At 37.6% G+C, this 19,058-nt stretch overlaps 1 protein-coding gene across 1 annotated transcript in view; it reads right to left on the bottom strand.

The window, feature by feature from the left end:
* Window positions 1-19,058, bottom strand: part of LOC121389677 (E3 ubiquitin-protein ligase MIB2-like) — an 80,397-nt gene that overhangs the window by 56,521 nt on the left and 4,818 nt on the right. The window contains exons 2-6 of the mRNA XM_041521326.1: window positions 11,540-11,806; window positions 9,540-9,711; window positions 5,317-5,423; window positions 3,113-3,307; window positions 556-580 (exon numbers count right to left, since the gene is read on the bottom strand). Of these exons, the coding sequence (XP_041377260.1) occupies window positions 556-580; window positions 3,113-3,307; window positions 5,317-5,423; window positions 9,540-9,711; window positions 11,540-11,741 (701 nt within the window). The 5' untranslated portion in view covers window positions 11,742-11,806. The remainder of the gene's footprint in view (window positions 1-555; window positions 581-3,112; window positions 3,308-5,316; window positions 5,424-9,539; window positions 9,712-11,539; window positions 11,807-19,058) is intronic.

The following is a 19,058-nucleotide window of genomic DNA, read 5'->3' as shown; positions in this document are numbered from 1 at the left end:
TCAAAAGATCATTGTACAACCAAGTTTCAGAACAATCCAACAAAAAAATCTAGGAGGAAACAGACTTTCAAATTTCCAATGTTAATTTGTTTTAACTTAAAATATATTTATTTTAGTTCATGAAGACTTCTTCTGAATGTAATTATACTGAGTTTCAGAACTGTCCCATCACAATTATAGGCGAAGATAGGCTTTTACATTTTCTATGTTAAATTTCTAATTCCACAAAGAGGACGGCCATTCCCGACTAGTTTACTAAATCAAAACAATATATACACTTAAGAATCACTGTCGAAATTACATTGTACAGCAGAAAAATATATTTCCAGTATTATAAATACATTAACAATGGTGTAATTTCTGAAAATGTATCGATTTTGACAATACTACAATAGTCGCCATGGATTGAAGTTACATAAAACAATTAACGATTAGTCGCCATCAAGGAGAGCTCGTGTTGAGTGAATCTTTTTGTGAATTTTATTGTCAATAAAATATTTCAAAACAAAACACATTAGTCGCAGTGTATGTTAGCTTGTTCAATAAACATGTTACTTTTCCATGATTTTGAGTTTCATTTCTGAAACGAGAGTACTGATATACATGAAATAAATACAAAATGTTTATCAAATGCGCTTGGAAATTTGTTGTTGCAACATGTATCGCTATCTGCAGAAAAGGAACTGTGATCCTAAAATTGAAGGTCACATGCTACCGGATCCGAATAAGGCGGGAACAACAGACTAAGCATCGAGACTTCGAAAATCGAGACGTCACTTTAAGCACACTTCAAACTGGAAAATAGTGCGTGCGTATTAATTTAGCGACATAAGGTTGGACGCGAACGACGCGAAATTTATACGCACGCATTTTTTTCACAGTTTACCGTATATAGATATATTATAATCTCACCTAAGACGGGTTGATATTGGGGTAGTACTCGTCTGTGTTATTGATGAAGATATATAGATATACTATTCTCTCACCTAAGACGGGTAGATGTTGCGGGTAGTACTCGTCTGTGTTATTGATGAAGATATATAGATATATTATAATCTCACCTAAGACGGGTAGATGTTGTGGGTAGTACTCGTCTGTGTTATTGATGAAGATATATAGATATATTATAATCTCACCTAAGACGCGTAGATGTTGGGGTAGTACTCGTCTGTGTTACTGATTAAGATACCGGTATATAGATATATTATAATCTCACATAAGACGGGTAGATGTTGGGGATAGTACTCGTCTGTGTTATTGATGAAGATATATTGATATACAAGGTATTATAATCTCACCTAAGACGGGTTGATCATGGGGTAGTACTCGTCTGTTTTATTGATGAAGATACATAGATATATTATAATCTCACCTAAGATGGGTAGATGTTGGGGGTAGTACTTGTCTGTGTTATTGATGAAGATATATAGATATATTATGATCTCACCTAAGATGGGCAGATGCTGGGGGTAGTACTTGTCTGTGTTATTGATGAAGATATATAGATATATTATAATCTCACCTAAGACGGGTTGATATTGGGGTAGTACTCGTCTGTGTTATTGTTGAAGATATATAGATATATTATAATCTCACCTAAGACGGGTAGATGTTGGGGTAGTACTCCTCTGTGTTATTGATGAAGATACATGTATACAGATATATAAATATATTATAATCTCACCGAAGACGGGTAGATGTTGTGGGTAGTACTCGTCTGTGTTATTGATGAAGATATATAGATATACTATTCTCTCACCTAAGACGGGTAGATGTTGGGGGTAGTACTCGCCTGTGTTATTGATGAAGATATATAGATATATTATAATCCCACCTAAGACGGGTAGATGCTGTGGGTAGTACTCGACTGTGTTATTGATGAAGATACTGTAAACCGTGAAAAAAATGCGTGCGTATAAATTTCGCGTCGTTCGCGTCCAACCGTATGTCACGAAATTAATACGCACGCACTATTTTCCAGTTTTAAGTGTGCTTAAAGTGACGTCTCGATTTTCGATGTCTCGATGCTTCGTCTGCTGTTCCCGCCTTATTCGGATCCGGTAGCATGTGGCCTTCAATTTTAGGATCACCGTTCGTTTTCTGCAGATAGCGATACATGTTGGAACAACAAATTTCCAAGCGCATTTGATAAACATTTTGTATTTATTTCATATATATCAGTACTCTCGTTTCAGAAATGAAACTCAACATCATGCAAAAGTGTTTTTTCGCGAATGTATACCTTAGCGCATGTTCGCGACGTGTACATTTCGCGAACGACCGTTGACAGCTCAAAAAAAAGTGGATAAAGACAGCTCACTGTAATTGTTATAAAGTTACTGTCTGTAAATCAATATTCTGTTATCCTACATCAAGCAATAGTGCCTGGTACAGAGTCTATAGAGGGGATTAGGCCCTACCCACCTCACCTGTATTAGAATCACAACTCACAGCTTCAGTTGTTAACTGTTAACACCCTTTGGTAGATAAAGCAATAAACGATTAGTCGCCATGGATTGAAGTTACATAAAACAATTAACGATTAGTCGCCATCAAGGAGAGCTCGCGTATAGGCTGTGCCTGTTGAGTGAATCTTTTTGTGAATTTTATTGTCAATAAAATATTTCAAAACAAAACACATTAGTCGCAGTGTATGTTAGCTTGTTCAATAAACATGTTACTTTTCCATGATTTTGAGTTTCATTTCTGAAACGAGAGTACTGATATACATGAAATAAATACAAAATGTTTATCAAATGCGCTTGGAAATTTGTTGTTGCAACATGTATCGCTATCTGCAGAAAACGAACGGTGATCCTAAAATTGAAGGTCACATGCTACCGGATCCGAATAAGGCGGGAACAACAGACTAAGCATCGAGACTTCGAAAATCGAGACGTCACTTTAAGCACACTTCAAACTGGAAAATAGTGCGTGCGTATTAATTTAGCGACATAAGGTTGGACGCGAACGACGCGAAATTTATACGCACGCATTTTTTTCACAGTTTACCGTATATAGATATATTATAATCTCACCTAAGACGGGTTGATCTTGGGGTAGTACTCGTTTGTGTTATTGATGAAGATATATAGATATATTATAATCTCACCTAAAACTGGTAGATGTTGGGGGTAGTACTCCACCCCAGGCGCCTCATCTGTGTACTTGATGTCCATCTTCCCCTTGTAACCCACACGACAAACGCTGAACTTCCCTGACTGCCACTTGACATTTACAGCTGACCGTGGCGATTTAGGATGCGGAGTAACCAATGATTTCACCGTGCCTCTCTTGCCACGCCCACCTTTTGGCATAAATTAACATAATAAACTTTATAATTATATTATTAGGATTTAATGGTAATAGAGTCTAGACTACAAGGTTTTGTAAGCACTGGCCTGGAGGAATAAACAAATTTCCGTCTTCCTTCTTTTTTGTTGTCTTTGTCTATAGAACTCTGAAGTTGAAAAGTTACGTTTGATTTTGTTTATCAACACCACTAGAGCACATTGATTTAGATTAATCATCAGCCATTGGATGTCAAACATTTGGTAATTTTTACATGTAGTTTTAGAGAGGAAACCCGTTACATTTTCCCAAGAGTACCAAAGCATTTGGCATCACCCCACAACAGGATATCACACTCAAGGGCCTTTGATAAGCCAGTCAGGCGAGCGCTTCCCTACTGGGCTACGTTCACCCCCACCCCGCGCCCCCTGAAGTTGAAGCCAGTGTCATGATGTGATCGTTTTGCCTGAGGTGCTTGCGTCATAGGATCGAACCACATCATTTGACCTATTCTTTGAATGTTGTTTTTCCGTCTCAACCATTGCCTCACGACTGGTATGCCAAAGGTCGTGGTTTGTGCTGTCAGGTTTGTCGGAAAGTGAATATAAACGATTCCATTATTCTAATGAAAAAATGAAGCGGATTTTTTCTTAGACCACGTGCTAAAAATTACCAAATGTTTGACACTCAATGAGCAATGATTAATAAATCAATGTTTTCTATTAGTGTCATTAAACAAAATAAAACTTTAATTTTAATATGCTCGTTTGGCGCACGGCAGATTTTTAAAATAATAATGTTAGGTTTATTATTTATTTATTTTATTTTATTGTTTTATTTTTATTTATTTTTTATTTATTTTTTTATTATTATTTTTTTATTATTATTATTATTATTATTATGGGGTTTTTTTAATTTATTTTTTGAATGTTTGCTTTTTTGTGAGAGTACCTTCATGTTAATGAAATGACAGGGTGTTTGACAATTCAGAACACGTCGATTGATTACAAACATAATTAAGCAGTTACTCGTCTCCAGGTTAAGATACTGATACAAATACACACATTTTTATTTACTTGACTATTTATACATGCAGAGGATGTTGGAAATGCCGTTTTCAAAATCCTGGATACAAAATTAATTTTAACAAGAGTACCGGTGAGGTACATGATACGCCCATCAGGAGTTTGATGGAAAATCATATCTATATTAATTAATATTTTACGGGTATGATTCAATTCTAATTATGTTAATTTTTTACAACGGGAAGAAGGAACAGTTTGTTTTGGAGCAACCACCATCCTAAGTTGTTCCTACATGTGCTTTGATGGTCCTGTAAACATCTGTATGCAAGATATGATCTGCACAAGGATTTACTGTTATATGCAATAGACCGTGAAAAGTAGGTCAAAGTGACCTAGTAATAGTACGCGACACACTGCCATCCTAAGTTGCTCCTACATGTGAGGTTTGATGGTCATGTATGAATCTGTATGCAACATATGGTACGGACAAGAAAAGGTTAACAGACGGATGGACGGATGGACGGACGGACAACGCCATACCATAATACGACCCATAGATGGGCGTATAAAATGGAAATAACGATGGTGATGGTGACACCAATGATGTTCATAACAATGATGGCGACGACGATGATGATGTCAATGATGATGGTGATGGTGACGACGATGATGATAATATCAATGATGATGGTGACGATGATGGTGATACCAATGATGAACATGATGATAATGATGATGATGATGATGATAATTATAATGATGGTGGTGGTGGTGGTAAAATAATGATGATGATAACAATGATTATGATTATGATGGTGGTGTTGATGGTGACAATGATGTTGACGATGATAATGAGAACAACGATGAGAACAATGGTGGTGATGACAATGATGATGATGATGATGACAATAATGATAATGATGATGACGATGACGACGACGGTGATGCTGATAATGATGATGATGACGTTGCCGAGGATCACAGTGATGTCACCACTCACCGTCTGTATCATTCTGCTCCCAGTGAGTCCCACGAGCGACAGTGGCCCCCGGGAATATTCCCAGAGCGTTCACCTTCAGGCTTTTATTTCTCGCAGGTACAGTCACCCTGCAAAGAAACGCAGAATGGTCAGACACCCTATGACACCCTCCCTCTCTCTCTCTCTCTCTCTCTCTCTCTCTCTCTCTCTCTCTCTCTCTCTCTCTCTCTCTCTCTCTCTCTCTCTCTCTCTCTCTCTCTCTCTCTCTCTCGCTCTCTCTCTCTCAGTATCTCTGTCAGCCAGTCTCTCTATCTGTCTCTCTGTCTTTGTCTCAAAGTGCAATGTTTAGGTCACACAGGGTATGTGGCCCTATGTTTATAAAACCGTAGAGTCTGGTCTCAAGACTAGTGGAATCTGATATTTTAACGTCATGACGACGCAATATGAAATGTGTGTGCGTGACATCATTAGAGATTGAGTCAAGACTCTAAAAGCTTTACAATCACGGGCCCTGGCTGTGTGAACTAATTATATGTAGCATGTTTCACACGTTCAACTGGATTAAGCAAGATAAAATAATTATAATTTTAACAAAGATTTTATTATGTTGATATTTTTGCATTTTCCATTCAGCTTTATTAGATTAAGCATACATTTAGCCTTAATTTCTACTATATGTCAAGTTTTAGAAAAATATTCTACATTCTTGAAATTCCAAGCACCGAATATTCCAGTACCTTTTAGGAGCTGATGCTTTCTAGAATGTTTTGGTATTTTCTAGAATCTTCCGTTCCAGTACTTTCTAGAATATTCCAGTTGTGTCTAGAATGTTCCAGTGTTTTTAGGGATGCCCCAAGATGGTGTATATATAGGCCTATACGTGCATAGGTCAACGTAGTATTTTTCAGGTGTACAATGTCTTCATCGCGAAGCTGTTTACGTTCTGCTGATTCATTTTGTTACGTTTGTGGATTCTACATTGGCTGAAGGCAGGTAAAGCATAGAAGTATGTATGAAATTTACACAAGCTTATGAATTATACTTTGAGATGAAGATTGGGGATCAAGACAAATCGTGGGCTCCACACGTAGTTTGTGGTACATGTCGATCGAATTTGGAGAGATAGATGCGAGGTGACTGCCCCTCAATGCCCTTTGCCATACTCCGAATATGGAGAGAACAACAGAACCATGTGAATGACTGCTACGTCTGTATGGTGGATATTTCAAGATTCAAGAAAACGAAAAATCGACATAATATCACATATCCAGATATCCCATCATCTGTTGCTCCAGTTCCACACTCTGAAGAACTGTCTGCCCCGAGACCACCTGAACATTTTGAATCTGAATCTGAAGATCTTACGTTGGTCATACTGACGAAGAAAAGAAGCAACCACACTTTCCAAACCAGCAGGAAATGGATGAATTGATTCGAGATATCGGGCTGACGAAGTCTAATTCAGAGTTTCTAACATCAAGACTGGAGTTGCACTTTTTGGACAACAGTTGTCGGACTACAGCTGCTAGGAAAAGACATGAACGTTTCACAAAATATTGTTTGGTGAAAGATGATTGGTTTATGTAATGACATTGACAACTTGCTACAAGAACTGGGTTTGGTCATAAACCAAATGATTGGCGTCTCTTCATAGACAGTTCCTCCCGAAGTCTCAAATGTGTTCTTCTGCACTATGGAAACCAGTATTCGTCAATACAAATTGGGCACCCTGTGCATATAAAGGAAAACTAGAAAATGTAAAATTACGTCTGGAAACTATAGACTACAACAGGTACAAATGGCAGGTCTGTGGCGATTTTAAAATGATTAGCTTCTTAAAAGGACTCCAAGGAGGCTATACAAAACATTCTTGCTTTCTTTGCCTGTGGGACAGTCGTGCTACATCACAACACTACCACAAAAGACACTGACCTCAAAGAGAACACTTTATTCCAGGCACACAGAATGCGAAGTACCAGCCCTTGGTAGAATTAGAGAAAGTCCTTATACCTCCACTACATATCAAACTTGGGCTTGTGAAAGAGTTTGTGAAAGCACTGAACAAAGAAGGCGAAGCTTTCAAATGCATTTCCAACATGTTTCCACATCTGTCAAAAGCAAAAATCGAAGGTGGTATGTTCACCGGATCAGATGTTCGCAAGATGCTTCAGTCACAAGAATTTGAAGAAAAATTACATCAAAGGAACGAAACGCTTGTAAGTCGTTCAGAGAAGTGGTTGAAAATATCCTTGGGGATAACAAAAGTGGGAATTATGAACAGTTAATAGAAAAGTTGATAAAGAGTTATGAAAAGCTTGGTTGCCAGATGTCTTTGAAATTGCATTTCCTCCATTCTCACCTAAATGTCTTCAGTGAAGAAAACGGCGAAAGATTTCACCAAGATATATCAACTATGGAAAGAAGATATCAAGGGAAATGGGACTGCAACATGATGGGTGACTATATGTGGGGGTTAGTACGTTATGATTTATCATGTCGTGGTCGAAAAGTACGAAAAACTGTTCATTTGTGATTTGTAATCTTTGTTGTTGATTTATACCTGTATAGTAGAACATGCAGAATATCGATGTAATATTTGTGTTATAAATGTCATTAAAAATCCATCAACAGAGTGTTCTGTATATGTTTTTGAAGCGAAAAATATCATAAATTCGTAAAACATTTCCTAAAAATAGTGAAAGTGCCATTCTAACACTTTAGAAGAAGTAGTTCATTTTTGTAATCAGTACACTCTAACTAAACATAATCAACACAAAAATGGACTAAGAATTAAAAAACATTATGTTACATTGTCATTATAATTATTAGATATCGTGGCGATAAATCTGTGATTAAATATTAGATATTGCATTGATAAAATTGCCATAAAATATTAGATAATGCAGTAATAAAACTGAGATTAAATATTTGATATTGCATTGATAAAACGGTCATTATATATTAAATATTGCATTAATAAAACTGTGATTAAATAATTATTAGATATGGCATCGATAAAAGTGTGATTAAATATTTGATATTGCATTGATAAAACTGCAATTGAATATTAGATATACATGTAGTACTGATAAAAATGTGATTAAATAATTATTAGACACTGTAGCGATAAAACTGTGATTAAATATTTTATATTGCATTGACAAAACTCTGATTGGATATTAAATATTGCATTGATAAAACTGATTAAATATTTTATATTGCATTGCCAAAACTGTGAATACATATTTGATATGACATTGATAAAATTATGATTAGATACTAAATATTGTATTGGTAAAACTGTGATTAAATATTTGATATTGCATTTATAAAACTGATTACATATTAGATATTGCACTGATAAAACTGTGATTAAATAAATATTAGATATTGTAGCAATAAAACTGCGATAAAATATTAGATAATGTATTGATAAAACAGTGATAAAATAATAGATATGGTATCGATAGAATGCAATTAAAAGCTGATATTAAGTATTTTATATAGCATTGATAAGCCTGCGATTAAATATTAGGTGTTGTATCTATAAAACTGCAATTACATATTACATACGATATTGACAACACTGACGATGGAACGTAGCTCAGTGGTAGAGCATTTGCTTGATCGATCGCCTTCATAAATGGTGTACTAAACGCCATGGTATGTACTATACTGTCTGTGAGATAGTGCACAAACATTATCCTTTGATGCTAATAAAAAAAGAAGCCCAAGGAGTGACAACATCAGGTTTCCTTTCTAGTTATATGTGCGGTCCTTTACCATACGCCCAACGCCATAATAATCGTAAATTAAAAGGTGTTGGAAAATTAGTTTGTTTTGTTAACGACGCCACTAGAGCACATTGATTATTAATCAACGGCTTTTGAATGACAAACATTTGATAATTTCGACATTAAGTCTTAGAGAGGAAACCCGCTACATTTTTCCATTGGTAGTAAGGGATCTTTTATATGCACCATCCCACAGACAGGATAACACATACCACGGCCTTTGATATACCAGTCGTGGTGCACTGGTTGGGTAAAAGGTGTTGAGTACTTGAGTAAATAATAAATAAAACATCTTTCTTTTTTCTGTAACAAAGCTGAAAGAAAAAAACCTATTAAATATTAGAGATTGCACCGATTATATATTGCATCGATAAAGCTACGATTATATATATATATATATATATATATATATATATATATATATATATATATATATTAGATATCGCATACGGTTGCGACTTGGGGGTTTCGTAACGGGTGAAGGGATGTGTTAGATCGTGCTTTCCCGTGCTGTAGCACAGCGAACACAGATCATAGTCGTCACATCTCGTACAGTGCCAGCGCATGCCCACAACACCCACTTCACGGCACTCGTCACACGTGATGCTCTGATGCCGAATACCTGTAAAAAAATATATAAAATATATGAGAGACTACAATACACATACGCGCGCGCCAACACATGAAAACACAGACACACACATAAATATTAATGTGTACAATAACCTTATAATTTTTGAAATAAATAAACTCCTTTTAAACATGACACAATAGAATAGAATAGATGTTTAACGACATCCCAACACTAAAAAGACATCGGCTATTGGGTGTCAAACTATGGTAAATGCAAAGTGATTATAAACATCAATATAAAAATTCAACAGTGAAATAAAAACACTGTGTAAAGAATTGTGCAAAAAATACAAATATCACAAATCAATAAAATTAAAATTTAGAATAAAAGTCAGCATCACGTAAAAATTGTAATAAAGATTCTGGATGGAATCGGATTCCATCACATTTCTTTGACCAAATATATATTTTCTAGTTTCCTTGATATAACGGCACTCCACCAAAATGTGGCGTACCATCAGAAGACACTGACAGTGCTCACACTGAGGTGGAGGATCTTTCTTCAAGAGAAATGAATGAGACATGTAAGTATGACCGATGCGAGCACGACAGAAGACTATTTCATCCTTCCTACACTGCCAGTAGGAGGACTGCCACTTTCCCAAGACTGGCTTGACAACATGAAGCTTGTTCGCAATCGCAAACATGACAAATTTTGCGACAGTTATATATACATTTTTGTTTAATTTTTGTTGGAGCATGTCATCCCCCCCCAACCATTCCGCACCCCACCCCCACCCCCCCACCCCCACCCCCCCAAAAAAAAAGAAGGAAAAAAAAAGAGATAGTATGTTCTGGATCCGCCATTGATTTTGATCGTCAAATCTATGACAGTAGATCTGTGGCCTAATTTGATAAAGTCTCGCTATAGCGAATTTTGCAGTGCAACATAAAATGACATGCAGGGACGATGCTATGTTGCTCATGGAAGCATTGTTAATAATTAGGCCTTACGTTGATTAACAGTAACGCGAGGGTGGGAATAAACACATTCCTTATTTGGCAAGGATCTTTCAGTCAGTTCACCCCTAAAACGTCAGCACTAAACCAGTTGTGCAAATATGGCAATAAGCTGCTCTTACTTTATCATACGAAGTCTTTTGTTTTTTTAATAAGATAGGTCTTGACCAAAATATCAGTTCGTTTCGGTTGGTACGTTTTGGTAGGTATATTTTGGTATGTGCACGTTTTGACCAATTAGGGGTGGGACGTAGCCTAGTGGTAAAGCGCTCACTTGATACGCGGTAATTTTTGGATCAATCCCCGTCGGTGGGCCCATTGGGCTATTTCTCGTTCCAGCTAGTGCACCACGACTGGTATATCAAAGGCCGCGGTATGTGCTATCCTGTCTGTGGTACGTTTCATATAAAAGATCCCTTGCTACTAATGGAAAAAATTTAGCGGGTTTCCTCTCTATGACTATATGTCAAAATTATCATATGTTTCACATCCAATAGCCGATGATTAATAATCAATGTGCTCTAGTGGTGTCGTTAAACAAAACAAGCCTCTTTGTTTTGACCAAAATTGGGTATGGTATGGTTGAATACACTTTGGGTTGGGTCTGTTTTAACCAGCTCCCGTCCAGTTGACATATAGTTTAACGCATGGTAGTCAGTGGAATAACTCTTTAGTAACCAATTATAGACTCCTAAGTTCTTGATATCCTATATATACATATAGATCATCAAACCTTTTTTAAAATGCACATGTTTTCATGATGCAACATGTACCTGTAACACAAAAACAAACAAAGCGATATTCCTTTAAATAACGAGTATGCAAATTTAATATTTGTTATCAGCGCAAGACCTCACCAACTGTAGCGTTGTCCAACACCCTCAGCTCAAACTTGTTGCATTTCCCTATACTCGAAATTGTTTGGTTTCCATTATCCCAGATAATTTCAGCCGTTTGGTCCTTTCCGTAGGTCACCACCGTCCCAACATGCCCCTCTCCGCCATCTTTATTTCCAGACGACCAATCAGGACCCCGTATCACCCGGAGACCTGTCGCCATCTTGCTTTGAGCAGGGACACTTGGAACAGAGAAAGTTGTTTTCGTTGGGGGGTTTTCAAAATCACCTGGGGAAAAAATCCAAATCGTTGTTTAAAAACATATCCAACTCGCTTTTGCTCGTTAGATATGTTTTTTAACCATTGATAAATGGTATCCAACGTCCCACTCAAGTAGTATTCTACATATCTATCTATCTATCTATCAATATATATATATATATATATATATATATATATATATATATATATATATATATATATATATATATATATATATATATATATATATATATATATGTATATATAAACTGACGATCAAACGAAAGAATACCAATTATTTTTTTCAAAGTATTAAAAACAACACAAAACACAAATTGATGCAAATGTTATATTTTGAAAGTATAATAATTTGGCGATAAATAAACACGAGTATACTCAATAAAACCCATAAAATGATAATATTACAGTTCACAACAGCACTAGGGGTGAAATGTGCGATTTCATAAAGGACCACTCATAACGAAGGTGAATAAATTTGACCACAAAGAACATGTTTCAATAGCGTGTATGTCTACCATGTGCAAGTATGCAAGCATGGACCCGACGTCGGACAGATTTCCGTCAATGACAATAAGATCTGTCCGCTGTTGGCCACAGATACCGCCCCAAACCATCACAGATCCACCACCAAACGGATCAGTCTCCTGAACACAGCACGGAGCTGTTCTCTCTCCTGCACGTCGGTATATCCGAGTCCTGCCATCAGCTCTGAATAACTGGAACCTGCTCTTATCAGAAAAGAGTACACGTTGCCAGTTCCGATGTTGCCAACGTTGAAACTGACGTGCCCAACGTAAACGTCGAAGTCGATGTTGCCTCGTCAATGTCATCACTCTGAATGGTCGATATGCCCTGATACCATGCTGTCGTAGTCGACGACGTACAGTGTGACGACTGATGACATATCCAAGGCCAGTCGCTGCAGATGACGTCATAGTGAGGAATCTGTTACGTAAATGTAAGATGCGGAGATGGCGGTCCTCGTTGGCTGTTGTCACGCGGGGTCTTCCACTTCATGGTCTGTCTGCAGTCCTGCCAGTCACCCTGTAACGCTGTATTAACCTGGTGATCGTCAATTTTGTGCAATTCAGGATTCTGGGCATAACTCGCACCCAACTGTACCATACCAATATCTCTGTCTGTCTGTCTCTCTCTCTCTCTCTCTCTCTCTCTCTCTCTCTCTCTCTCTCTCTCTCTCTCTCTCTCTCTCTCTCTCTCTCTTTCTTTAGCAGTTAGCCTTGCCATGTTCTCTGGTGTTTTACTGTTGACTGAGGCATGTTCTAAGCAATGGCATATATATATATATCAGTCCCTCCTGAATTCCGCGATTCCGCGGACGCGGAAAAATTTGCAGAATTTGCACCATCGTACAGAATAGTTGTTCGTCCGCGGAAAATCACTTTTCGTGCAGAACACGTGCAGAATTCATATTTTTAGGCCATGGAATTTGTCTTAAACACCGCAAAATGTTCGATGTTTCTGAATTGTAACATTAAACATGGAATTTTAATAGTGTTTACTTTCCATGCAGTAATAAATAGAAACATAAATCATTTGTTTCTTTTCTTTTAAGTGATTACAGGCTGGACTAGTAACCGCCTCACAGTTACTAGTCTGCGTAATCTGCGTTTGGAACCAGCCTTTAGTTTCTGTCAATGAATCGGAAATTCTCGCAAGATAAAGAGCAATGCATTGTGGTGAGATGTTCCGATCGTTGCTCGGTGCGTAGGTTACGGAAACCGACGAAGACGGGTTGTAATTACATTTTGACAGATTCGACAAATACGAAATAGGATTCAGCAATTCCATTCTATTTAATATAAAATAATTATATTAACATATAAGTATCGATTGTTGGAATCGTGATGTTAAGCAACAATATTTAAGTATTTACTAATCACAAATCACATTTAACAAAGAATCCGTAAGCGCAAAAACAGGGTTTTTTTCCATATCGTTTCCATTTCAAGTTTTAATGATTCAATCTTCCGGAAGCACCCGTCTGCTTAAAACATAAATCGTCTGCTTTTTCGCGATTGTAAAATAAATCTGTAACATTTTGAACATCTAGTTTTAGTTTTAAGTGTTACTTTTCAGTTTTATATGTTGCAGAATTTGCTGCAGAATTCATCAAATTTTACCGCAGAATATGTCAAATTTTACCGCGGAATTTTAAAATGTTTGCCGCGGAATTCAGGGGGGAGTGATATATATATAGATATATATATATATAGAGAGAGAGAGAGAGAGAGAGAGAGAGAGAGAGAGAGAGAGAGAGAGAGAGAGAGAGAGAGAGAGAGAGAGAGAGAGAGAGAGACGAGTCGATGTTGATCAAAAGTGCTCGCCTAACTAGGAAGGGACCATGTGCATGACGTGATTATGCAAGACCGTAGCCCGAGTACTCTGACTGTATAGGGCTAGATGGACATTTGAACATATATTGAGCCCTATACACTCAGAGTACTCGGGTTAGCAATACCGTTGACTGCTAACCAGCCAATATATAGCTAGTGAAGCAGATAAGGCATGTCGCAAGAAATAATTCAGAACAACCTGGTGAATGATTGTGTAGCTGTCCATGACGAACGTTTCACAAAAGGTGTGCTGTTTCATCTGGATAAATATACCTGGGGTACGTTCAGCCAGCCACTTTTCGCTAACGTTTGTTACACTGTTTTTTACGCTACACGTTAAATCGAATGGCCATTTCGGAAACCAGTGAAAATAGTTTGCAATCGTTCAACGAACAACGGTTGGCTGAACTTTACACGTCGCTTCCATAGTATCTATCACCCACCGTATTCCCCAGATCTAGCACCGTCTGACTTACATCTGTTTCCTAACTTGAAAAAGGAGTTAGTTGGCATACATTACGCAATTGATAATAATGTCATTACCAAGCAATTTTCAAATTTATATGAGCATAAGAAGGATTTGAATTATAAGAATGGTGCACCTATCACAAATAGCTAATTGTCCCTTTAATAACTACTTAATATCCTTTTTTTATATACATATCAACCCCAACATATTTACATGCATTCAGTCATCTAAACCGAAGGAACAATTACATCGTAGTTTTAAATTTTCCCACAGAATCGATTATGGGTCTTCGTAATCGATTATCACATTCATAGAGCCCATTTTCGATTATCACATTCGTAGAGCCCATTTTCGATTATCACATTCGTAGAGCCCATTTTCGATTATCACATTCATAGAGCCCATTTTCGATTATCACATTCGTAGAGCCAATCCGGTCAGTTTTCGATTATAATCGATTATTGGAACATCACATTCTGCAGGAAGAATTTTTCTTCGTCAACGGGAATGAATGAACGAATGTTTACCGACACCCCAGCACGAAAAATACATCGGCTATTTGGGTGTCAGAAAGGTTGACATTTTGAGGAATGAATGAACGAATGTTTACCGACACCCCAGCACGAAAAATACATCGGCTATTTGGGTGTCAGAAAGGTTGACATTTTGAGGAATGAATGAACGAATGTTTACCGACACCCCAGCACGAAAAATACATCGGCTATTTGGGTGTCAGAAAGGTTGACATTTTGAGGAATGAATGAACGAATGTTTACCGACACCCCAGCACGAAAAATACATCGGCTATTTGGGTGTCAGAAAGGTTGACATTTTGAGGAATGAATGAACGAATGTTTACCGACACCCCAGCACGAAAAATACATCGGCTATTTGGGTGTCAGAAAGGTTGACATTTTGAGGAATGAATGAACGAATGTTTACCGACACCCCAGCACGAAAAATACATCGGCTATTTGGGTGTCAGAAAGGTTGACATTTTCAGGAATGAATGAACGAATGTTTACCGACACCCAGCACGAAAAATACATCGGCTATTGGGTGACAGATAGTTAAATTAAAATTTAGAATAAAAGTCAATATCACGTACAAATTGTAATATAAGTTCTGGATGGAATCGAAATGATTCCATCACATTTCTTTGACCAAATATGTCTTTTTGAGTTTCTTTAAGATGCTTACACTTCACCAAAATGTGGCGCACCGTCAGAGTACACTGACAGTGCTCACACTGCGGTGGAGGATCCTAGTTTAAGATAAATGAATGGGTCAAATATGTATGACCGATGCAAGCACAACACAAGACTATTTCATCCTTCCTGCTCCGTCTGTAGGAGGACTGCCACTCTCCCAGGACTGGCTTGACAGTATGAAGCTTGTTCGTAACAGCACCATTCCAATAATTTTGCCAAGTCGAAAAGATAAATTGGTTAATACTATATTTATAATCTGTATAGGGCACACCAACCCTGGCATGAGGCAAATCCAAAGCAGACTTGGCAGCAGAATGTGCCTTTTCATTAACCCTGTTGCCAACATGGCTGGGCACCCAACAAAATACAATGTCTTTATTGGCAATGGATAAAAAGACACACTTTCGTATCACCATCTCTGTTTGTGTATAAGATCTAGCATCTGCAAGTACCATCAAAGAGAACGAAAGAAATGTTTTATTTAACTACGCACTCAACACATTGTATTTACGGATATATGGCGTCAGACATATGGTTAAGGACCACACAGATATTGAGAGAGGAAACCCGCTGTCGCCACTTCATGGGCTACTCTTTTCGATTAGCAGCAAGGGATCTTTTATATACACCATCCCACAGACAGGGTAGTACATACCACGGCCTTTGATATACCAGTCGTGGTGCAATGGCTGGAACGAGAAATAGCCCAATGAGCCCACCGATGGGGATCGATCGCACACAAACCGCATATCGAGCGAGCGTCCCCACGTCAAAGATAGCCCGAATGACGTGTGTGAAACTCTAAGGGAAGTACTTAAAAAAAATAACAGGAAGGCAACAGGTAGGTATCTAGGATCGATAACCGACGATGAGCCCATTGGGCTATTTTTCGTTCCAGCCGTGCACCACGACTGGTATATCAAAGGTCGTGGTATGCTGTCTGTGGGATGGTGATTGATAATGTAGTGGGTTTCCTCTCTAAGAATATATGTCAGATCCAATAGCCTATGTTTAATAAATCAATGTGCTCTAGTGGTATTCTTCAACAAAAAAACCTAAGTGGCTTCAAGCACGTCCTAGTTAGGCCTATAACTTTTGGTCTCTCGTTACATCCTTGTTTACACGGCGTTAAAGCGCTTTTGATTAATTTGTAATTATTTATAACAAAATAAAAACGTAAAATAGCCAAATATGGCACTTGTAAGTATGATACTGGGTGGCAGATGTCTTTATTAAAGAGACATGGGTGGGTCATGAAAAGGACAAGTTATAGTGCCGAAGAGAGCGAGATGGGGGAGGAGGGGTTCAAGGGCATGCTGTCTGAAAGATTTTGAAATAAAGGTGCTAAAGACGAATTTCCAGGGCAATTTAACGCCAGTATGTTTTTTTATTATTCGGTTTACGAACCCGCCGACGTAAATTTTGCTTAAATAAAAAAAGAGAGTATTTTTCACTTTTTTTCTTCTTTTTTTTTGCCGCCGATTTCCACAAATAGCTCTAACGAAGAAGATGCTATCTCGTAATTACGAGATAACTTCACACTAACCTTCACATATACTCTTTAAAAAAGTAGGGGAACTCTAATAAGAATTTACAATTGTTAAAATTGTAAGGATAATTAACTGTGGGGAATGGTTATATAATAATAGTGAACTAATTGGGAAAACATTACAACCGGTGTAGCATTTAATTTGCACTCCCCTAGAATATGCACTCCCCAGTCATTATTATACGTATAATTTGCATTCCCCCAGTTATTATTATACATATAATAGACACTCCCCTTCAATTATTTGCCCTCCCCTGGTTATTATTACAAATATAATATGCACTCTTCACTACTATGTTTACATATTGAATACATTAATTGTTTATTAAAAGAACTTGGGATTGATAATAATTTAAGTGCTATTCATTGAATATAATCTACATTCATTATTAGACCACTATCGGTCCAACCGGAGGGGGTTGTAGGTTTCATCTTCGTACTTCTGTCTTTCCATCTGTCCTACATAAAGGTTTCTGGATGGGGGGTTTTCACAATTCCTCGAAATATTGAGCTAAAATTTTGTATATAATTTCATCATATACCATTACATATCAAGGTTGACTTTCATGATGATTTACACATTTTGACTGAATTGTGATCCTTGAACTTAGTATACGAAAATTTGTTTTCCAGACTCCTCCACCACCCTACCAATGCCTCAGTGTACTTAGTTGAAATTTACCGGCCTCCGTGGCGTTGTGGCAGGCCATCGGTCTACAGGCTGGTAGGTACTGGGTTCGGATCCCAGTCGAGGCATGGGATTTTTAATCCAGATACCGACTCCAAACCCCGAGTGAGTGCTCCGCAAGGCTCAATGGGTAGGTGTAAACCACTTGCACCGACCAGTGATCCATAACTGGTTCAACAAAGGCCATGGTTTGTGCTATCCAGTCTGCTGCTAATCGGAAGAGTAGCCCATGTAGTGGCGACAGCGGGTTTCCTCTCAAAATCTGTGTGGTCCATAACCATATGTCTGACGCCATATAACCGTAAATAAAAATATGTTGAGTGCGTAGTTAAATAAAACATTTCTTTCTTTAGTTGAAATTTTGCGTATAGCTTTATAGTGTACCATTACAAATCAAGTTTGACCCTTAAAATTAGGAGATACGACAATTCGTTTTACAATGCCTCAATATATTGAGCTGAAATTTGGTTTATATCTTTATCATGTATTATTAAAGATCAAGTTTGACTGTTGTGACAATTTACCAATTTTACAGTTTTTTAGCCCTTGAACTTAGGAGATACAAACAATTGTTGGGTCTCTCTCTCTCTCTCTCTCTCTCTCTCTCTCTCTCTCTCTCTCTCTCTCTCTCTCTCTCTCTCTCTCTCTCTCTCTCTCTCTCTCTCTCTCTCTCTCTCTCGGGGCGGGACGTAGCCCAGTGGTAAAGCGTTCGCTTGATGCGCGGTCTGTCTAGGATCGATCCACGTCGGTGGACTATTTATCGTTCCAGCCAGTGCGCCACGAGAGGTATATCAAAGGCCTTGGTATGAGCTATTCAGTCTATGGGATGGTGTATACAAAAGATCCATTGCTACTAATAGGGAAAACTCCCAATGCATTACTATACATATAACCTACACTTTCCATTAATTACTATAAATTTAACGGCAATCCCCATTCATTATTATACATATAATCAGCACTCCCCATTCATTATTATACATATAA

The sequence above is a fragment of the Gigantopelta aegis genome, chromosome 15, assembly GCF_016097555.1.
Source record: "Gigantopelta aegis isolate Gae_Host chromosome 15, Gae_host_genome, whole genome shotgun sequence".
NCBI classification, from domain to species: domain Eukaryota; kingdom Metazoa; phylum Mollusca; class Gastropoda; order Neomphalida; family Peltospiridae; genus Gigantopelta; species Gigantopelta aegis.
Note: the sequence above shows the minus strand (reverse complement) of the source record. Positions and strands in the feature narration are given on the sequence as shown.